General features: G+C 42.2%; 1 protein-coding gene across 1 annotated transcript in view; it reads right to left on the reverse strand.

Annotated features, from left to right (window-relative positions):
* Nucleotides 1-908: 908 nt before the first annotated feature.
* The window catches only part of LOC132390763 (high-affinity choline transporter 1-like), a 67,554-nt gene continuing 44,121 nt past the window's right edge, over nt 909-24,341 (reverse strand). Inside the window, exons 7-9 of the mRNA XM_059963312.1 lie at nt 13,868-14,021; nt 12,861-13,078; nt 909-1,915 (exon numbers count right to left, since the gene is read on the reverse strand). Of these exons, the coding sequence (XP_059819295.1) occupies nt 1,283-1,915; nt 12,861-13,078; nt 13,868-14,021 (1,005 nt within the window). The 3' untranslated portion in view covers nt 909-1,282. The remainder of the gene's footprint in view (nt 1,916-12,860; nt 13,079-13,867; nt 14,022-24,341) is intronic.

Below are 24,341 nucleotides of genomic sequence, written 5' to 3' on the forward strand. Positions count from 1 at the left end.
ATAGTTTCGTAGGTCCTGCACTAAGCACCATTGATAATATTGCAGTATAGCTGTGTATATTATAAATCAGCCAATTTTCATCATCTTTTGACCAGTCACTTTTGAGTTACCTCGAGCAAATATTAACCCATCCAATTATTGGCGAGCATTAATGATCAGTACATAATAAGGATATTAAACCCTCAACAACTGCAAGTGACTTGATAGAGGAGATAATTGAAAAGTTAACATAAATTTTAAAAATATCAATATCACTTTATTGAGAGAGAATTGGTGTGGCAAAATAAATCATAAATGAGCACCCAAGAATATCAATCATCACCTGAATTGAAGCTGAACTGAACACTTTGAAGCCTGTAATGCTGATGCAGAAATTTGACCCCATTTGCTTTTTATTGCAAATACTGCATATTTGTAACATCATACACCTCCGTACAAGATGGTTATTTATGTAGCTTCTGGAACAGATTATCTCTATGATATTCTGGTCAACCTCTTCTTCACATAAACCTTAGCATGGGCACTGTCCACATTGAACCATGCACTTTGTATTGGTCTATTCACTCAGCAACATGCGTTCCTCAACCCGCTTTGGTTCTTGATCCAGCAATTTATTGCTCTTAAACATTTCATGCTCATGTGAAATTCCACCATATTCTTACCCCAACTATGTCTCATCGCTATTTCCTACAGTTTTCAGTATTCCTTCAATGTTGGTTCCATGTACCACTACTTGCTTCAATGTTTGTTAGATATAAACCTGGAATTTCTCCTCTAAACCACTCCTTTCAGAAGCCTTTCCAACATGAATATGTCAGCTAAGACCCTTGGATTAAGCTTTTGTCATTCTTCAGCTCATTAGTATAGGTTTTTTTTTCCCTATTACTCTTCTGGAAATGTAGGTTCGAGCATTTTCTGAGGTTACAGGTGCAATATAAATTCAAAGTGTTTTTGCAAACTAAACTGAACAATAACTAGCTGAGAAACAAGAGAAACGAGGTGGTTTGGCCTGAAATATCGATTGTTCACTCTTTTCCATTGATGCCGCCTGGCCTGCTGGGTTCCTGCAGCATTTTGTGTGTGTTGCAATAACTAGCTGACAATAGCTAACTGGTAATAACTGACACAATTGGGATTTTTAGTCCTCTAGTTTAAATGTATTCCAGAGAGTTGTGTTTTATTTATTATTATGATCCTGCTAACCAAAACTATTAGGCATTTGCACCAGCTGTAATACATTTTTGTAATCCATATTTAAAGATACCTACAGCAGAATTAACTGTTAGATATCTGTTTTTAAAGTCACTGGATCCAAAACTTCATTGGTGGCTGGCTCTTCACTTGGATAATCAGTGTCAAGACGATCGTTTGCTTCTTTATCTGAAGGTTTTGCTTCGTGTGCGTCACTGTCATCATTTGTCAGTGGCTCTACTTTATTCCCTTTTTCTTTTACAGGCTCTGTAACAAAGTTTTCAAGGAAGTCCAGTTTGGGAGGCAACATTCCATTATGAAAAAGATATTTGGTCAGATATGAAACGCTTAAATTCATGAATAAGGATAATAACATTGCGACTGTTTTGAATGGAAATTGCTGAATATAAATTGGTCCAGTTGGAAACTTAATATCCAAATGGCACTTGGCGAAGCAGAAAAATGGGTTCAGACGTAGATAAGGATCTCCACCACAAATACGCAAGATGAGACCAATAATGTAACCAGTGATGCAGCCATAAGAATTAGATCCTTTGATGAAAAGTACTGAGACCAGTTGTGGAAAAAGAAGAACAAAGATAAGATCTGAGCTTAGATACCACAATCCGTAGACAGAATCAGACAACCATGTTATTCCTACTGCTGCTCCTCCAAACATGATAATGGCTGCTCTCATGACCCATACCAGTTCATTATCCGTGGCCTGAAAAAGACACAATTAAGAAAAAAATAGACTAAATGATAGATCTTATTCTGTATATTGAAAATATTATTTAAAATAGAATCATTTCAAAAAAGTCGATTTCAAGTTTCCTTCAGCTTATGAGAGCATTGAATCCCATTGTGCTAAGCATATTGGTCAGACCCATACTACCTTGCTCAAATAATTATTCTTTATGTGTGAGCACAGACAGCAGTTGGCAATAGACTCTTTAGTTACAGACCCAAGTTGAACTTACTTATTATCTAAATACATGCAATTCCTGACAAGTGTAATCATGGTATTAATTCTGCCACCATGCCTCAAGTCAACTAGCTCCCCATGGAGGACCATTAAACCTATGGGTTCATGGAACAGGATCCTACAGTAAACTTTTCAAACAATTGGCAATTAATAAATTGCCTGATATTGAAAAAGACACAGCACAAAGTACAGCACCAGACAGGCCATTTGGCCCAGAGTTTTGTGCCAGTCCTGTTGCTAATTTATACTAAGTTACCTCCTCCCATCTATCATCGATATCCCTCTATTCCCTTTATACTAATGTGTCTATCCAAAGGCCTCTTAAGCTCCATCAACTGCATATTCTGCTACTACACTTGGCAACCCATTTCAGGTACCTGCCACTGTGTAAAAAGCTTGCCTCTCACATTACCTTTATATTACCCTCCTCTGACCTTAAAAGCATAACCTCTGTTTGCTCTGTGTGCTGGGGCAGCAGGCTGAGGGTAGCAGATACCAACAGAATCAACAAACTCATTTGTAAGACCAGTTATGTTGTGGGGGTGGAACTGGACTTTCTGACGGTGGTGTCTGAAAAGAGGATGCTGTCCAAGTTGCATGCCATCTTGGACGATGTCTCCCATCCACTCCATAATGTACTGGTTAGGCACAGGAGTACATTCAGCCAGAGACTCATTCCACCGAGATGCAACACTGAGTATCACAGGAAGTCATTCCTGCCTGTGGCCATCAAACTTTACAACTCCTCCCTCAGAGTGTCAGACACCCTGAGCCAATAGGCTGGTCCTGGACTTATTTCCGCTTGGAATAACTTACTTATTATTATTTAATTATTTATGGTTTTATATTGCTATATTTCTACACTATTCTTGGTTGGTGCAACCGTAACAAAACCCAGTTTCCCTCGGGATCAATAAAGTATGTCTGTCTGTCTGCTGTTTGACATTTTTGCCTGGGGAAAAGATTCTGTGTGTCTAATCTATTTGTGCCTTTTGTAATTAAAACAAACTGTCATATTTCCCCCTAGTCTCTGATGTCATTGGGATAGCATTGCAAGTTTCTCCAACTTTTCCTTACAACTACCCTTTAATCCAGCCAGAATTGTGGGAAACTTTTCTGCACCCTCTTCACAGTATCTACATACTTCCTATAATGGAGTGACCATAACTGCATACAGTACTCCAAGTGTGGTCTGAATAAAGTATTATGTACCTGAAGCATGACTTCCTTACTTTTACCATTTCCAATGAAGGCAAACATTCCCTATGCCTCCTTTGCCACCTTATCCACATGTAGCTACGTTCAGTGAATCATGGACCTGGACCCCAAGATCCCTCTGTGTCTCAGTGCTATTGAGGGCCTACCATTAACTGTTACTTTTTCCTTTCATTTGACCTCCCAAAGTACAACACTTCACAGTTATCCAGATTAAACTCTATATGCTACTTCCCTAACTGTATCCTGAACTGATCTATATCCCTTTGTGTTCATGTATAGTCCTTCATACTATCCACAACTCCACCAATCATGATGTCATCCGCAAAATTTCTAATCCACCCATCTACATTTTCATCCAAATCCTTCATATATAATTTCACAGACAACAGAGGTTCCAGCATAAATTCTTGGAGAACATTACTGGTCACGGGCTTCCAGCCAGAAAAAAAAACAGTTTCAATCCAAACTTTCATTTCACCCTGGATCCCATATACCTTTATTTTCTGATCAATGTACCATGACAGAGTGTATTGGCTGCTGCCTTACCCTCTTGAAGCACGTGTCACCTCCTCAGAAAACTCAAATCAAGTTTGCGAGGCATGACTTGCCTCACACAAAGCCATGTTGACTGTCTCTAAGATGGCTATAACTTTTCAAATATGCATAAATCCTATCCTTCAGTATCCTCTCTGATAGCTACCCTACCACTGACATGAGCCTCTCTGGCCTATAATTAACAAGATTATCCCTATTTTCTTTCTTGGACAAAAGAACAACATTTGCTGCTCTCCATTTCTCTGGGACCTCGTCCATTGCTGATAAGGACACAAAGATCCTTGCCAAAGCCCCCAGCGATCTCCTCACTTGTTTCTTTCAATATTGTTGGATTTATATCATCTGGCCCTGGGGTCTTATCTAACAATTTTTTTCAGAAGACCCAATGCTACTTCCTCTTTAATCTCAAAATGCCAAAAACATTCACTTGTTCTCACTATTTTCCAATCCCTTCTCCTCAGGAAATACTAAAGCAAAATATTCATTTAGAAACTCGACCCTACTTTATCTGGAGTGGAGCTTCTCTCTCCTTAGTTGACCCTGCTTATAAAGGACATTTCATGGCCCCTTTTGACTTTCCTAATTGCCTACATGAGCACCTTCCTGTTACCTTTATATTCCACAAGAGCCCAGTTAGAATTTAGCTCTTTAAATTTGATTTATGCTTCCCTTTTCTTCCAGACTACTCTGTATTTAGAACCTCTCGGGTCATCCAAGGTTCTTTTACCTTCCTTGTCCTTACTCCATACAAGAACCTGTCAATCCTGAACTCTGCTCAGTTGGACTTTAATTAACTCTCACATGGACTTGTCTGACAGCAGCAGCTTCCGATAAACACCCCTTATCTCCTGTCTTATCCTGTTGTAACTTGCCCTCCCCCAAATTAGTACCTTCCAGCAAAATCCAATTGTATCCTTACCTATAACTATCTGAAAACATAACGAGCTGTGGTCACTATTCCCAAAATGTTCACCCACTTTGAGGTCTGTCACCTGGCCTTGCCCAGCTTGTTTCAAAAATAACTCTAAAAACATATAAAATGTTACTTTTGGCTGTATTGAGACTAATTTTGGCAATTATGCAGTGCATTACTGTTTCATTAATATTGAAATGGGACCATTCCTGGAGTTATGGCCATTCATCATATGTGATAGAGGCCGCTACTGCCCATGAGGAGTTAACTGATCACTGCTGGGACCAATCCTCTTCTTACCTAATATTTGCTTGTGCACATTGGTGTTGAATAAGCAGGAAAACAGTATCTGACATTTTGTCCCTCTCTAAGACCACTCAGGTCTATTGCAGAATCTTGGTATTTATCCTAATGGTTATCAGTCTTAAAGCAGACCATGCATAAAAACAAAGTGCCTTTAACACAATTTGAACGTTCTGGGCATTCCAGCAACTCCAGAGTTTTCCAGCGAATATTCCATGCTAGTCATTGCCTACATTCTGCTGAGTAGCTATCTGCACAAACTGTGGCATTTGGGTAGGTCCATTGACAATCTCAGGATCCACAGCCAGGTATGCCTCAGCAAAATCTCACAAGTGGAACAAGGAAGCCTCAGCCAATGGTGGCCGGATTTGCTCCATGACCTCTGTCACTGCCCCAAGAGGTTTGCCTGTCACAGGCATTTTATTTCAATGGTTGGTGAAGACTCTAGGTGCTTTATGTACATGTAGAAGTGCTGGGTGACAGGTTGGAGATCAGTTGTAAGGCCCTCCGCTAGCTTAGAGTGTAGCACCTGCTTAGCCCCTGATCAAGGTTATGTGAAACCTTGGGATGGTCATATGAGGGACTAGTTCTTACCACAAGTCCTGGTTATGTGATTACTGATGCCAGGCATATAATCTCTAAAGAGTATTGATAATGGCTGGTGTCACGTGCCTTGTAAAGGCACTGCCCAGAAGAATGCAATGCAAACCACTACTGTAGAAACATTTGCCAAGAACGATCATGGTCATGGAAAGACCATGATTGTTTATGTCATAAACAGCACATAATGAACGGACAATGTAAAAGTGAAGCTCCTGTCTACCACCACTGACAATAGCAGTAGTGTGAAGTCTAGTGCAAATGCTAAGTTAACCTGTTCAATTTTACTTCTGGGGCCTGCCTGGTGTCTATTGGCAGCAGGGAGTTAAAATTCCCACTCTGTTATCAACAATGAACGTTATTGCATCTGGTGCAGAAACAGAATTAAAACTCTTTGTTTAATAACATTATTTCCAATGCCAAGACATGATGGAAAATACAGCAGGTTCCAGTTAATTTGGCCATTGTTATTCGGGGCTGCTCCTTATTTGGGAAAACAAGAACAAAAACTATGCAAGAAAATAGCCAGGATTCCTTTCGTTTATTTGGGTCACCGTGCTGCTTAATTGGGACAGGAGACTTGCCGGACATCTCTAACTAGTGTCAGTTGTGTGCACTTGTGTGGGCTGTTAGACAAGACATCATGCTTAGAGTGAACAGTTTTTAAATTGCGTCAGTTCATGTGCTCCTGTTATGTTGACCGACTGGGTCAATGGGCGCTGATTCAAAAAGTGGTGATTCTTGATCATTTCGCTTTCTATTTTGACTTTAAAAGATTTCAGACCCTCATCTAGATGCCAAAAAATGACCCAGCTGGAGCAAATTTAATGTTATATGCCTAACACCACTCATCATCAGCTGGCAGAGATAAAGTAAGTGCTGAAATCTCTAATTGCACACTTAATACATTTGCAAGGTAAACTCTGAGAAGAATAGGCATTGTGCGACGGACAACAGGGACATCCCAAAGATGAAAGTGTGAAGCTGTGGATCCAGATATTGAAAAGGACCTCAATCACTGGTTTTCTATTGTAACTAAGAGTCAGTAGGCCAATATTAAAAAAATAAAGAAGTTAGCTAAGAAGCTGGTCATGAAGATTTTAAAGCAACGTATGGCTGTTTATCTCAATGGAAATGTAGGCACCACATTCAAGCAAGCACATTGTGAGAAAGGTAGTGCTGATGCTGTAGGTGCAGAAATCTACAAAACCCCCGACTTGCTTCAAAAATTTTGTGCAGATGTTATCTACAATGCCAATGAAAGGCCTTTTTTATCATGACACAGTGATTGGCCCCCTTGGCTGCAAAACATGCAACACTATCAGGTTCAAAGAAAGCAATGGATGGATTATCTGCACCAGGTGTCTACGATCATTTTGTTCATTCACAATCAATCAAAAGAACACAGCAGTGTACACTGGATGAATTCTTCTGTTGATAAATTTTAGAAATGAATACACAATTTTATAGTACTGTCGTAGCATTGCTAGTGTTCTAATTATTTTGTATTTCAGTTAAATACGTAATTTGCTACTTAATTGAACAGTAGTTTGTCATTTGTATACCTTTTGTAACAATTTCCATGAAACTAATTGGAGCAGCCGCTTAATTGGGCCAAAATGGCCCCAGCGTGTCCCAATTAACCCAAATCCACTGTATTTTGTATTCTCATCATTTATTGTTATCCCCTCTGAGATCATGAGTTTTGGTGGAATGACAGAAATGTATGAGTGTACTTTTATAGGCAGCAGAAAAGGATATTTTATCCTACTTGACTACTTAGGATTTGGAAAAATAATGAGAGATTTAAGTTCCTCTTCCCAGTGTAGGCTGGATGGAAATGGAGACAGAAAACTTTTCTATTTCTATTGGGAAACTGGCTGAGTGGTTGATGGATGTGTCCACTGGAATTCCAGTATATATTTGTAAATGCAAATAACTGGCTCCATTTGTTCTTGATTCCTCCCTTACAGCTGATTTCTCTGTCAAAGAAGAATAGACAATAGACAATAGGTGCAGAAGTAGACCATTCGGCCCCTCGAGTCTGCACCGCCATTCTGAGATCATGGCTGATCATTCACTATCAATACCCAGTCCCTGCCTTGTCCCCATATCCCTTGATTCCCCTATCCATCAGATATCTATCCAGCTTCTTCTTGAAAACATCCAGAGAATTGGCCTCCACCGTCTTCCGAGGCAGTGTATTCCACACCTCCACAACTCTCTGGGAGAAGAAGCTCTTCCTCAACTCTGTTTTAAATAACTGACCTCTTATTCTCAATCCATGCCCTCTGGTACTGGACTCTCCCAACATCTGGAACATATTTCCTGCCTCAATCCTATCAAATCCTTTAATTATCTTAAACGTTTCAATCAGATCCCCTCTCAATCTCCTCAATTCCAGCGTGTACAAGCCCAATCTCTCCAATCTCTCTGCGTAAGACAGCCCTGCTATCCCAGGAATCAACCTAGTGAATCTACGCTGCACTTCCTCAATTGCCAGAATGTCCTTCCTTAAACCTGGAGACCAAAACTGTACACAATATTCCAGGTGTGGTCTCACCAGGGCCCTGTACAAATGCAAAAGAACATCCTTGCTCTTGTATTCAATTCCCCTTGTAACAAAGGCCAACATTCCATTTGCCCTCTTCACTGCCTGTTGCACTTGCTCATTCACCTTCATTGACTGGTGAACTAGGACTCCTAGGTCTCTTTGCATTTCTTCCTTACCTAACTCGACACCGTTCAGACAATACTCTGCCCTCTTGTTCCTGCTTCCAAAGTGGATAACTTCACATTTATTCACATTGAATGACATCTGCCAAGTATCTGCCCACTCACTCAGCCTATCCAAGTCTCCCTGTATTCTCCTAACGTCCTCTTCGCATGTCACACTGCCACCCAGTTTAGTATCGTCAGCAAACTTGCTGATATAGTTTTCAATGCCCTCATCTAAATCATTGACATAAATCGTAAAGAGCTGTGGTCCCAATACAGAGCCCTGTGGTACCCCACTAGTCACCTCCAGCCAGTCCGAGAAACACCCATTCACTGCTACCCTTTGCTTTCTATCTGCCAACCAGTTTTCTATCCATGTTGAAACCCTGCCCCCAATGCCATGAGCTCTGATTTTACTCACCAATCTCCTATGTGGCACCTTATCGAATGCCTTCTGAAAATCTAGGTACACAACATCTACTGGCTTACCCTCGTCTAACATCCTTGTTACACCCTCAAAAAACTCCAACAGATTAGTCAAGCATGATTTGCCCTTGGTAAATCCATGCTGGCTCGGCCTAATCCTATTTCTGCCATCTAGATGTGCCACTATTTCGTCCTTAATAATGGACTCAAGCATCTTCCCCACGACTGACGTTAGGCTAACAGGGCGATAGTTCTCAGTTTTCTCCTTCCCTCCCTTCTTGAAAAGTGGGACAACATTAGCCACTCTCCAATCTTCAGGAACTGATCCTGAATCTAAAGAACATTGGAAAATGATTACCAATGCATCCGCAATTTCCTGAGCCACCTCTTTTAGAACCCTCGGATGCAGACCATCTGGACCCGGGGATTTATTAGCCTTCAGTCCTACCAGTCTACTCATCACAGTTTCTTTCCTAATGTCAATCTGTCTCAATTCCTCTGATATCTTATGACCCTGGCCCATCCATACATCTGGGAGATTGCTTGTGTCCTCCCTGGTGAAGACAGATCTAAAGTATGCATTAAATTCTGTTGCCATTTCCCTGTTTCCCATAACAATTTCTCCCAATTCATTCTTCAAGGGGCCAACATTGTTCTTAACTATCTTCTTTCTCTTCACATAGCTAAAAAAGCTTTTGCTATCCCCTTTTATATTCCTGGCTAGACTGAGCTCATACCTGATTTTTTTCTCTCCGTATTGCTTTTTTAGTTAAGATCTGCTGTTCCTTAAAACTTTCCCAATCATCTGTATTCCCACTCATCTTAGCCCTGTCATACTTCTTTTTCTTTAATGCTATACAATCTCTGACTTCCTTTGTCAACCACTGTGGCCCCTTCCCCCTCTTTGAATCCTTCCTTCTCATTGGAATGAACTGCATTTGCATCTTTTGTATTATGCCCAAGAATATCTGCCACTGCTGATCCACTGTCTTTCCTGCCAGGGCATCCGCCCATTTAACTTTGGCCAGCTCTTCCCTCATGGCTCCGTAGTCTCCTTTATTTAATTGCAACACTGACACCTCTGATCTGCCCTTATCCCTCTCAAATTGTAGATAAAAACTTATCATGTTATGATCACTACTTCCTAATGGCTCCTTTACTTCAAGATCACTTATCAATTCCTGTGCATTACACATCACCAAGTCCAAAATAGCCTCGTTCCTGGTTGGCTCAAGCACAAGCTGTTCCAAAAATACATCCCTTAGACACTCCACAAACTCCCTATCCTGGGGTCCAGCACCTACCTGATTCTCCCAGTCCACCTGCATGTTGAAATCTCCCATAACAACTGCATTACCTTTAGCACATGCCAATGTTAACTCCCTAATCAACTTGTACCCAATATCCACGCTACTGTTTGGGGGCCTGTACACAACACCCATTAGGGTCTTTTTACCCTTACTGTTCCTCAGCTCAATCCACACAGACTCTACTTCCCCTGTTCCCAAGTCACCTCTTGCTAAGGACTGAATCTCATTCCTCACCAACAGGGCCACCCCACCCCCTCTTCCCATATTTCTGTCTCTACGATAGCACGTATACCCAGGTACACTCAATTCCCAGGCCTGATCCCCTTGCAGCCATGTCTCCGTTATCCCAACAATATCGTAGTTCCCCATTTTCATCTGAGCTTCAAGCTCATCTGTCTTATTTCTGACACTATGCGCATTCAAGTATAGAATTCTTAGCCCATTCCTCCTCTCTTTGCTTAAAACACTGTCTACTGTACCTAACCCAGCTCCTTGAACTTCCATCGGGCAAATTGCGCCCTGAATTTTGATGACCTTCTCAAGATCACCCAAACCTTGTACACATTTAACCCCATGCACCTTCTGACCAACCCTCTGGATCTGGATCCCTGCCCCCTGCACATCTAGTTTAAACCCCCCCGAGCAGCACTGGCAAATACTCCTGCAAGAATGTTAGTACCCCTCCGGTTCAGATGTAGACCATCCCTTCGAAACAGATCCCAATGTCCCTGGAACAAAGACCAATTATCCAAAAACCTGAACCCTTCCTTCCTGCACCATGCTCTCAGCCTCGTATTAATGTGCATAATCATTCTATTCTTCGCCTCACTCGCACGTGGCACAGGTAGCAATCCCGAGATTGTCACCCTGGAGGTCCTGCCTTTCAGCTTCACTCCTAACTCCCTGAACTCTCTAAGCAGGACCCCCTCACTCACCTTACCTACATCGTTGGTCCCTACATGGACCACTACATCTGGGTTCATGCCCTCACTCTCAAGAATAGCCTGCACCCGATCTGAGATGTCCCGGACCCTGGCACCAGGGAGGCAACATACCATCCGAGACTCCCGATCTGCCCCACAAAATCTCCTATCTGCCCCCCTAACTATAGAGTCCCCTAAAACTATCGCTCTCTTCTCTTCCCTCCTCCCCTTTCTAGTTGAGGGTTCAACCTCTGTGCCAGAGGCAGGACCACTACAACTCATTCCTGGTAGGTCATCCCCATCAACAGTATCCAGTACGGTATACTTATTGTTAATGGGAATGGCCGCAGGGGTGCTCTGCTCTCTCTGCCTGCTCCCCCTGCCTCTCTGGACCGTCACCCATCTGCCTACTTCTTGGTTTTTTGTTGTGACTACCTCCTGATAACTCCTATCTATCTCTGCCTCCACCTCCCGAATGATCCGTAGTTCATCCAGCTCCTGCTCCAACTCCCTAACTCGGTGATAGGAGCTGCAGCTGGACGCACCTTTTGCAGGTGTGGTCATCAAGGACAACTGTGTTGACCCTGACTTCCCACATACTGCATACGGAGCACACCACTGCTCTGACTGTCTCCCCCATACCTGAACTGGATTGATAGAATAAGTCTAAAAAGCACCTAGCGACCTTACCTTCTTCCCCTCAGCGAGCAATCACACAGGCTTACCGAAGCCCCCTTACGCCGAAGCCCACTTGGCCAAAGCCCAGGACTCTGCTTCCACGGACTCCGCTGCCCGCTCTGAAAAGAAGTCCTGCCTTTTAAAGTGCGCGCTCGACGCTGACGTCACTCGCGCCTGCGCAGTTCCCCCTCCTCCACAGGTATTGACCAGGTAGGCTTAAATCCTACCTACACGGTCGAATTCTCTGAGCCAGCTGAATCACAAGCTGTAACTTGCTCCCGATTCAAATGAGGAGGTTCAAATAAAAAAAAAGCAGGAGCTTTATATGGCATTTGTTAGTCAACTGTTGGACCAAGAATTACTGAACTGCTTCCATTAAGAAATGTTTTCCTCTGCTCTCTTTGTTCCCTGCCTTCTCCTGATCAGAACAGTAGCCCCTTGGATTACAGCTACAAACTCTTGGTCAATGCATTCACAAAAAAGGTCATCACACAATCTCACACCTCCTGAGGTTTCAGCCCATCAGACAAACCAACTTTCAATTCATTGGCAGCATTTGTATAACTTACAAATTAAAATAAATCAAATACTTTCACTTTGAATGATGCTTCTCGAGGTTATTGCAAAAATACCATGACATACTCCTGAAGAATTGAAACTGCCTGTTTTCACTACTTGAGACTAACCTGAAAGGGTGGACCGTGACCCACCTTTAACCATTTTCTGGCAGAATATTCAAACTCTTCTTTGAGTTTCAGGGGATACTCTGTACTGCCTGTGGCCAAGTCAGGCTGGGGCTCAGTCTAGGATGCATACCCATTGAGAATTTATTTAAATTTTCAAAAAAATAACCTATATTGATGTAGATCTGCAACAATAGTCAAAATATTTTAAAACACAATTAAATTGAACGAACAACTGCTGTCATTTGTTCAACTTACTGAAAATATATCACTGCATAAAATATATGTAACATCACAGAAGAAAATAAGTATGTGCAATACATAAATCTGAAGACTTGTAGGTTAAGGCATGCTCACTTCGTGCCTAAATGCATATTGATAAATATTCCGAGTAAACATGGAACTTGCTGATAGGATGGAAGAGTCAGCCGATGACATCACAGCAGCAGAGACAGCTCCAAGGCCAAAATATCCAATGTATCTTGGACAAAGGTATCGTAGAATTATGGGCAATATCATCTGAGACTGGTTCCTGGTTGATGGGTCTGGAAGACCATAAGCAGTCTGATTCCAATCTGTGTTAAGATATTAAAAAAATCAAATGCAACACTTAAATTACCAACAAGTACAGTCTTCCATTTAGTAATGTAGCAAGTGTCTGATGGTCAAAATATTACAAATTCAAACTTTTATCATATAATCTTCTGGCCTTAATGGCTGAAGACAAAAATACATGGCCAGTTCTTACTGAACTTGACCTTCAGCACAACTACAAGCTTATCTGCACTCAACTCTATAACCGAGATTTAGTTGTCCACATGGGGTGGTTTGCACTAAATTTTCTCTAGAGGTAGCCCTGAATTAAATTTGTTTTTACTTTCTTTATTTTATAAGAGAATACCAGAATTTCACAGAAAATTATTTAAAAAGTATTACGGAAAGTAAAAATAAAGAAATAAGAGCAACCATTTTATTCTGCATTTTCCTCAGGGTTGGCAATTCCATGCAAATGGCTGGAACAACTGAGCGAACAGCTATGCCAAGCACTGAACACCTCAGCTCAGAACGATGATGCTCAACTGCTTCTAGTCCAATGGTGGAGCAGGAGATTGGCATCTGAGTTCCAACCTACCTCATTTCAATGCATGAGCTAAGCTGTCAGGAATGACTGCTCAGCAAGATAGTTGGTGTTCCTCAATAGAGCTACTAGCCAGACTATAACTTGGGCCATTGCTTACCAGTAAACAACTTAAAATTAATAAATATTAGTTTTTCAATGATTTTTCAGTATGTAAATGTATAACTATACTCTATGTATAAATACACTTGACAAAATAGTCATTATATATAAAAAATCATATTACCAGTTGATATTCCTATTGCACCAAAGATTATAGACGGGATAGCTAGTACTATAATGAATAAAGAAGCCACAATGGACATCAGTTGTGCTCGAGCAGCTGTAGAGGAAGAAAGTACCCTCTGAAAATATGCTTGCCAAGGGATTCCTCCTAAAATCTAGATGGAAAATAAAAATATCACAGTTCAGGATTCATGTAATACACTATTTTGCATTACAATTAGTATGTGTAATTTATAGTACATAAGAATGTAATCTGTGAAAACCTTTACTTAGAGAAATAGTTTTAAAAATAACATGATATTTACGTAACGTAAGGTTCAGTGCTTAACAATTCAATCATAGCTTACTTTTGGTTGCAGAACATAATACATATTTAAGGCTTTATTATACTGTGGAGAGTATTCTAACTGGGAACATCGCTGTCTGGTATGGAGGGCTGAGTGCATGGTTTGGAAAAAGCTGCAGAAAGCTGCAAACGCCGCCCACTCCATTATGGGCACCAGCCTCCCCAGCATCGATGGCATCTTCAAGGGGCAATGCCGCAAAGGAGGGCATCCATCATTAAGGACCCCCATCATCCAGGACATGCTTTCCTCGCATTGCTACAATTAAGGAGGTACAGAAGTATAAAGGCACACACTCAACATTGTAGGAACAGCTTCTTCCCCTCTGCCATCAGATTCCTGAATGGACCATGAACTCACATACACTACCGCAATATTTGTTTTGTTTTTTTTGTCTTTTATATTTGCAATCTTGTATAATTTAATTTTTAAAAATATATTTCTTACTGTAATTTATAGTTTTTTTATTATCTATTATAATGTGCTGCTGCTGCAAAACAACAAATTTCATGACATATGCCAGTATTATTAAACCTGATTTTGTCTCTGATTCCACACTGTAAGAGGTTCCTAAATGAACAGTGGATAACTAAAAACGTGCAAATGCTACCTTCTCAATAGAAATGTAGGCTTGCAATTCATAGACAACACAGATTCTTACAGCTCATTCATTGTGAGATTAAACCTATACTTCAATCTCATAAGAAATTCCCCCTGACCTGCTTCCTCTAATTTGATCATCAGACCTGTTCCTTTCTCCCTTGTGGTGTTATCTTGCTACATCTCAAAAGTTGTTTATCACAGCTGGTCCATGCAGTAGAGAATTCCATGCTCCTGCCATTCTCTGAGCTAGATTTTGTTTCATTTAGTCATTTTTTTAGTATTGGGATATTGCTGGGAAGGCCAGATTTATTGCCCATTCATTTCCTTCAAGTACTTCAGTCCTTCTGGTGAAGATACCCCTACCATTTTGTTGGACAGGTGGTTGCAGAACTTACATCCTTTGATGACAAAGGAACAAAAAGAAACCCATATGAAGAAGGTGGGGGGTGGGCAAAGCAAGAAGAAGACTTCCATGGACTCCTACCCACCCTCCCAAGCTTTCTTCTCAATCTATCCCAAAGGGATTTCTGTCTTCCTGACCTGTCTTCCCCCTGCCTATCTCCGTAGTCCATTCCTTGGGAAAGCTGATCACCCCTCCATTCCCATATCCTCCCCTTCTGCCAATTGCCCCTCTACCTTTGTCGTCCCATCTATCCATTGCTGCTTCTCACCTGCTTCTATCTGCTCACTCTCTATCTCCTGTCCACCTATAACTGCTCTAACTCCCCCACAGCCCTATTCATTGGGCTTCCTGATTACCTGTCTTCAGTTTTGAAGAAAGTGCTGGGTGAAGATATGTACCTTTCTACCAAAGAAGGTGTAAGGCACTCTTTCCCTCCACCAAGTGTAGCCTGCTTAGCCCCCAGTCGCGGTCATGTGAAGCCACGGAAGGAGGTGATGGATGGTCGTATGAGCAGCCAGTGCAGATCGCAAGTCCTAGGTATGTGATCACTGATGCCAGGCAGACAATCTTTGAAAGTTTCAAAAATGGCTAGGATCACCAATCTTGTAAAGACACTGCCCAAAGGAGGCAATGGCAAACCATTTCTATAGAAAACTTTGCCCAGAACAATTGTGGTCGTGGAAAGACCCTGATCACCTACGTTATATGCAATGACACATAATGAATGAATGAACCTAACCTGAAACAATGACTTTCTGCTTTTTTCCATAAACGCTGCATGGCCTGCTATGTTCCTTCAACTTTTTGTTTCATTTTGAATCTATTTCCAGCATCTACAGTCTCTTGATTCTCTTATCTCTTGTCAGTTGACACATCACTTCCTATAGGTTCTGCCTCACTACAAGACTCAAACAGTTACATGATGGGGATGCTACCAACTCACACCTGGTGAGGAATATTGAAGGAATGGATCTAATATAGACTGTGTCCTCGATGGTCTTAGGATTTCTGAGAGTATCATTTGCTTGGACAAGCGTCTGAGGTATGGGGTAGGAAGGAGGTGGTGAAAGACAAAAGCAGCTCTTGACCATGACCAGAGGCAAAGGATGGGGCAGTTAAAATGACGAAGTTGTTGAAGATGTGTGATAGCATGAGTTTGAGAAGCTCACAATTAATTGGTGCAAGTCTGAGTTCTAGACTTGAGCATGAGGGAGTAAAGTAGCACTAACAAAATGTTCTTGATGAGATCTTGAAATTCTTTGGACCAGCAGACTGTACAATTTTCTACAATTAGCAAAAGTTTGGGACTTCAGATTAAGTAAATCTAATGGGTTATTACAATGATTGGAAGCTTCGTAGAGAATGGTACTGGTATTATTTTTATTTATTCCACATTAGTTAAATAGCTAATTAAAGTTTTCCAAAAAGTGCTAAAATTTAAACTGATGCTTCTGGATTATTAGTTTAGGCCTCTGCATTAATATACAGAAAACTATCGATGCCTATATGATGTGTAGTATGTTCAGCCATTAAGATGCTTATGACAATGATAAGAAACAGCTTCTTTCTTAACTCATTTGTTTTCCTACATCCAGATGAGAAACAAAAAGCTCTTTGGGGTAATTTAAAATCTAAAGTATTGTATTGATTAAATAAAATCTGTTTTCTAAAATAAATGTTATTAAAATATTCTTATGTATATTTAAAACAGAAACAAGAATGTATTGATAACATTAAATAAAATAAATACAGAACCTGCTCTTCTGATATAATTGGATACTCGATCAGAAGTATATTTTGATTTTTATCATTCCAGTAACAAATAATGTGCCAAGCATCTGCAATCCTGATTTCATTTTGAGTTTGATACTTGAGTTTTGGTACCATGTATCTTTCCAGCTTTGGATTCAGGAGCACCTGATGGCTGAGGCCCATGGGCTGATTCAGTGAGATGAAACTGGGCCAGCAGTGACCTGTGTTATTATTTCTGAGTCAGGAAATTCCTTCTTCCTTCTGATTTCAACAATAAACATATGTGAATGGCAGTTCTGTCAATAGGTCGGGCCTGTTGGTAACAGCATACATTTACCAATGGAATTAGAATCAGAGTCCCAGCTGCCAGTGTATGGTGATGGAGTTGCTGACTCACAGCTCCAGGGATCCAGGTTCAGTACTGACCTCTGGTGCTGTCTATGTGGATTGGCATACTTTGCACGAGCTTCCCTCTGGGTGCTGTACTTACCCCCTAAGTCCCACAGATATGCAGGCTTGTAGTTTAATTGTCTGCTGTAAGTTACCCTACCCCCTAATGCATTGGTGAGTGGAAAAGTCTAAAAGAGTTGAAGAAAATATGGAGAAAATTTAAAAAGGGATTAATGTAAGAATATCATAAATGCTTGCTTTACTGTCAGCATGGACTTAGTGGACCTGTTTCTGCACTGTATGGCTCTATGACTGATGCACCATCAATAACTCTCGGAGACGTGAGTCGAGATAGGCTTTTATTAGCTGGAAGAAAGTACTGTCAGCAGCAAGAGACCACCACACAACATTCTGGAGGAGCAGTGCCTCCAACCGCCTTTATACCGGGGTCTGTGGGAGGAGCCACAGGAGCAGTCGGCGGGGGGGGGGGGGGGGGGCGTGTCCAGACAGGCACATAGTTCACCACACCGGGTCTTGATGACACCAGTACTCCAGATATACTGGAAGTAAGGCCTTGTTGTAGGCAGCTGTAGAAATTACAAAGATGATCACCATTAAATTGTTACTGTCAGGTTACCAATCTGTCCTTGTTGTCTCCATAGATAAATTTTCTCATCAGCTCCGTATTGCTGATCTAGCCATTTATGAAGGAGGGCGATAGGAAGCTACCATGACAGTCTAGTTGGTGCACAACATGTGGCTGAAAGGAAAATCAGGACAGGGGGAAATTAGAGCAAAAGATTGCTAAGATTTTTGATGCATGTACATCCATTTTGCAGCTGTGCTAATGTTTATCTGTACATAAAATCTACTTTATTATGACATTCAGAAAATGTGAGTAATGCACCACAGACCAGTCATTTATCTGTAAGAGAAACATAGGTTAACATTTTGGATAGAGCTGGTATCAATCTGACAAAGAGTTTAGATATGAACCATTCACTCATCTTACAGATTCTGACTGACCTGCAGTGTGCTTAAGTTCCTTTTCATTTACATCTGTATTGATTTTAGCTTTTAACAGTTTCATGCTGAAAATTTTGAAAATTATAAACTTCCAGAGCATTGCCTTTGAATAATAAGTACGTAAAGATGCCATGAAGGGAGAACAGGGGTAGAGGCTTTTTGATCTTAGAGTCCAGAAGTTGGGTTGGAGCTGGTGGTAGGAGGATGGGGGGTGGGGTTTGCAGAGGAAATGAGAGATACAGAGACAGAGAGAGACCTTGTTGAGACAAGATCCTGAGAAGGCGTTACAGGGAGATCTTGAAATGTTTTCACTTTTTGGAATCGCGAACAAGGAAATGTTTCAAGATAAGTCGTTTCAAATAGAGGTGCATTGAAATCTCTTCAAAGCTCAAAATAAATTTATTATCACATTACATATATGTCACCATATACGATCCTGAGATTAATTTCTTGTGGATATTCACAGTAAATACAAGAAACACAATAGAATCAATGAAAGAATAATCTGCAAGACTCCAAAGTGTGCAAATACAAAAAATAAATAAACAAAAAAATAAATAAATATCAAGAACATGAGAAGAGAAGTCCTTGGAAGTGAGTCCATCAGTTGTGGGAACAGTTCAGTAATGGAGTAAGTGTAGAGTGATGTTAACCCCTCTAGTTCAAGAGCCTGATGGCTGAGGGGTAATAACTGTTCCTGAACATGATGGTGAGGATCTTCTTCCTGATAGCAGCAGCAAGAAGAGAGCATGCCCCAGGTGGTGGGTTTCCTTGATGATGGATGCTCTTGTCTTGTGACTGTGTTCCACGTAGGTGTGCTTAATGGCAGGAGAGAGCGTGACTCGTAATGAACTGGGCCATATCCGCTACTTTTTATAGGCTCTTATGTTCAAGGGCATTGGTATTTCCATATCAAGCTTTGATGCAACCAGTCAGTGTACTCCCCACCACACATCTATAGGTTTGTTAAAGTTTTAAGTGGCATGCCAATTCTTTGAAAATTTCTAAGAAAGTTGGGATGCTACCATGATTTTTTCATTATGGCATATACGTACTGGACCCAGGACAGATGCTCTGAAATGATAACACTGGGGAATTTAAAGTTGCAAGCCCTCTCTGCCTTTGATTCCCTGGTGAGGACTGCTCAAGGACTTCCGTTTTCCTCCTACTGACTTCAATAATCAGCTCCTTGGTCACGTTGACATTGATAGAGTTGCTGGTGTTGTGGCACCACTCAGCCATATTTTCAATCTTTCTCCTATATGCTGATTCGTCGCCTCCTTTGATTTGACCAATGGCAGTGATGTTGTCAGCAAACGTAAACATGGTATTGGAGCTGTACTTAGCCTCACAGTCATAAGAATAAAATGAGTAGAGCAAGGGGCTAAGCACACAGCCTTGTGGTGCACTTGTGCTGATGGTGATTAGTGGAGGAGATGCTGTTACCAATCTGAAATGATGGGGATCTGCAAGTGAGGAAATGGGGGATCCATTTGTACTAGGAGGTGTTGAGGCCAAGGTCTTGGAGCTTATTAATTTGAGGGTATGATAGTATTGAATACTGAGCTGTAGTCAATGAAGAGCTTCCTGATATATCCATCATTGCGGTCCAGATGTTCCAGGCTTGAGCGAAGAGCCAAAGAAATGGTAACTGTTGTGGACCTGTTGTGACGGTAGGCAAATTGGAGTGGATCCAATTTGCTTCTCAGACAGGAGTTTCATCTGGGCTGCATCCTTTCAGTGGCATCACCTTCCTCTCAAGATCCTGCTGCACGTTAAGAACTTAAAGTACTGCAGGTCTACCCCATCGACGAGATGCTCGTTGGTGAAAGAAGTGAGGGATCTGGACTGTGCAGATAGTGCTGTGACAGAGAAGCTTTGGAGGAGTTGGTGCGCGAAGGTGGTGTGCAGTCTATCAGCGAGCAATTGTTTCAGTTGCTTTTCTTGTGATTGCAAGACCCTGTTGGACATTGTCCATGTGGAATGCTGCAAGTCCCATTCACTGATTTATTGGTGGTCGGCGGTGGGGGGGGGGGGGGGGGGTGAGGCTCTGTTGTATTGTGGATTAGGCCTTAAACCATGATGTTGCCTGTTTGCAGCCACCAAAAAGAAAAGCATAGGAGTCGGAGCACTCTGCTGGAGATGGTGTGGTACGGCATCCAAACCGGATTTGGTGTTGACCTCCAGTCTTTGCTCAGCATATGATGAGCTGTATTGTGGTCGATGGCTGATTTCCTCAACATTCATTGATTCAGTATCTTGGACCATGTTTTTCTGCATGACTGTATTTTACTGATAGCTTATACCTGCTTGCTATCTTATAAGTGTGATATGTGCCTTGTGTTGCGTGTGACTGTTGCTGCAGTGTTTTGCACCTTGGCCCTGAAGTAACTCTGTTTCATTAGGCTGTATTCATGACTGGTCGAGATGTCAATTAAACTTGAGCTTGATCTTGCTGCTCTCACGTCAGCCTCAGAGACTGAAATCACAGGATCATAGGAGGCTGTGGGAGTTTATGAAGATTCCTCCATGTTGTGATGGTCATTGAATTCATCTGGGAGCAAAGCCATATTGTCACCTATGTCACTTGGTTTCAGTTTGTAGGAGGTGATAGTATTCAAACCCTGCCACTGTTATCAATCAAGTATCCTTCAGTGATATAAGCTTGGTCCGGAATTGCCGGTCCACATGTGAGATGGCTTTCTGGAGATCTACCGAGACTTCTTGATTCTTACTTGGTGCCAGACCTGAATGCCACTTCTCTGGTCCTCAGCAGATTGCAGATCACATGGTTCATCCAGGCCTTCTGGTTGGCCTTCTGAATGATTTTGTAGGGACACACTCATCAATGTCTGTTTTTATAAAGCCCGTGACAATGGTGGTGTATTCGCTCAGATCCTCTGATGAGTCCTTTATCACTGTCCAGTCCACTAACTCGAAGCAATCCTGTAGCCACTACTCTGCCTCCCATCACCACCTCTTTGTTGTCCTTTTCTCTGGAGCCTTGACCTTTAGCCTCTGTCTGTATTCAGATAGGAGGAAAACAGCCAATGATCAGATATCCTAAATGCAGTCCAGGCATGGAATGGTAGCTATTCCAAATTGTAGAATAGCAGTGGTCGAGTGTGTTTGGGTTCTCGATGCTGCAGGTGACATGTTGATGATAATTTGGCTCAGGTTTCTTCAAACAAGCCTGACTGAAGGCCTTAACAATGATTTGAAAGGTGTCTGGGCAGACCGTTTCTTGTTTGTTGATGGCCTGATGGCAGCACTCAAGTGCCTGCTTAACATTGGCCTCTGGCAGTATGTAAGCTGTGGTCAGGATCATGGAGGTGAATTCCCTTGGTATGTAGAAAGGTCGCCACTTAATCATTAGATGTACCAGGCTGGGGGGAGCAAGAGTGCGACAAGAATGCTGTCTCCAAGCATCACAAAGAGTTCATCATGAAACACAGACCCCCATCTTTTGCCTTCTCCAAATCAGCCATCCAGTTCATCCTGTGTATCAAGAAGCCCTCGGGTCTTGCCGACGTATCCGCCATGTCTGGAGTAAGCTTGTCTCCGTGAAAGAGAGAGAACACAGCAATTCCCTCCGATAGAGCAATCTTGCCCTGAGGTCCTAAATCTTGTTCTCCAGTTACAGTAGATTTTCTAACAAGATGCTGGGCAGAGGAAGATTCATACCTCAGCATTTCAGTCTGACCTGGAGTCTTCCCCTCCTTCTTCTCGTTTGACATTAAGAAAGTTTAAAAGTACTTTACTTAAAGAGAAATTACCGGCTGCCGATTACAATGAGAGTAGTTTGGAAGAAGTATATTTAGAAGTTTTGTAAGCTGCCCGCTTTTGCGTCTCCTGTAGATACTACTGGTGGTGCAGAGGGATGTGTCTGTGATGTAGTGGGCAGAGTCCATTACTCTCTGCAGCTGATGTTCCTGCAATTTGAATTGCCATGCCAGACAATGGTGTAACAGTCATGATAATTTAATAATACATTTGTAGAATAGTGACTGTGGTAACTTCTACTTACAAAAAGACCACTCGACAACTTGGTGGCCAAAAGAGCATCTTTATCAGGGACGGCAAATGATATTTACAATACAGAGGCTTCCAGGTACCTCGTGCGGGCTGGGTGGGGGAACTATATACAATGCATACGGGGAGTAAAAAGAGCGGAAGTAAAGATCCCGCCAACCCTGAATCCCGCCTCTGGCTACCAACAGCTCCCCGATTAGTATTAACTTACTTTTAATAATACTCACATTACAACACTTCTCCCCCTTTAAAATCCTACATTCCCCAAATATAGAACTGGGAAATAAAAACCGTGGTATCATTAGCAACAGGTTACCAATACAAAACACCTAAAATACATGGCAAATTCAACATTCAATCTAACAACAAAAGAAACTATCCAATCAAAGATTCAGTCTGTCAGGAGGTTTGTGAGGGCATTGCGATCTACACACAACCCCCGGTGACCCAGCAGGAACCGCTGGTGAGGATGTTTTGGGTGGATCTAGTGTTGGGGACACGAGAGGGGTCTGTGTGTCCGTGTGAGAATGTCCATCCTCTTCAGGGGACTCTGGCCCCTCTGCCAGTGTCTCTCCCTCTGGCGAAGTCACTGGTGGACATGCTTTCCTGGTATGCATTAAGTGGTCATTGCTCCTTAGCTGTTTTGGACTACTGAGCTCCTTTGAAATCAGTGGCAGGCTATTCTCAGCATTATTGGGAGAAACGGCATCTGCAGGTTTGCCACCTAGCTTGGAACGCACTGAAGAAGGAACTTTGTTTCTTGAACAATCGTCATGTCCGTGGCTCAGAATAGACCCAATTGCAAATTTTTCATAGAGTTCCTTGTTATAGCTTGGAACTATCTGGAGTTCAACAGCAAGAAATCGCAATGTGTTTCAGAAAACCTCTTGTGCTTGAACAAAGGTTTTGTCTGTTAAATCACAGTCATTGATTTTGATGATACATTCATTCTCCTGGAGCAGGTTCTCTTTTCTTGAACGGCTGTTCTCTTCAACACCACGAATACTCAAGCCAAGGAATCTTCCACTCAGCGCAGAGTTAAAAGGCACCACATGGATACCTCGTGGGCTACAGCCTCCAGAAAATCCTACTTTCTTTGTCAAACCACTTGGGGGGCTTTCTGAATGCTTGTCTGGTGGTCCTGGAGGCTCTGTTCTTACATCGTCTGCGGGTGCCCCGTTTGCTACTGTTACGATTGGCTTCACATGCAGGTTCCTGTTAGTGGGATCATCAGGCTGAGATGCACCTTGCTGTAACTGGGCAGGTGGTACAAGAGCTGGGTCACTGCTTCACCGTACTAGAAGTGGTGTGCTGGCTTTCAGTGCCGAGGGGGTAACGTCAATTGTTCCTGTAATAGGCTGAAGAGCCGCAAGCTGCGCTGCGAGCTCACTCTCAAATGTGACTGGACTACGTCTGTCACTCATATTGCCATCGGCGACTTCATCTGCACGCTGCACCTCATGCTCTTCCATCGTGTGTGCATATTTAAATTCACACCAGTTGAGCCAGATTTTGCAAAGCCAATCGCGGCCCAGAAGACTGGTCCCACTGCTCTTAGCTATCACCAGCCTGGCTACAGCCTTCTGACCCCTGGCCGAAATATCCACATATAACACCCCTAAATGAGGCATGGGCTGCCCTGTATAGGTCCTGAGTTGGAGCTTAGATGGTCTGATGGGAGGCAGGTTGGATCCCCATGTCCTCCTGTAGGTCTCTTCACTAATGACTGATGCAGTAGCCCCTGAATCAATCTCGAACTTAATGTCCTTTCCCTTGACAGTGACTGTGGCATAATATGGTTCAGGTGGTTCCTCATCCATTTCCACCCCAAACATGTTGTAGACACACACTGCCTCTCCGTCTGCTTCTCCTAGGTGGTGTGAGGCTGCCTGAGCCTGTTGAGCTTTCCCCTGCCCAGGCTTAGA

This window comes from Hypanus sabinus, chromosome 3, assembly GCF_030144855.1.
Source record: "Hypanus sabinus isolate sHypSab1 chromosome 3, sHypSab1.hap1, whole genome shotgun sequence".
Classification (NCBI taxonomy): Eukaryota; Metazoa; Chordata; class Chondrichthyes; order Myliobatiformes; family Dasyatidae; genus Hypanus; species Hypanus sabinus.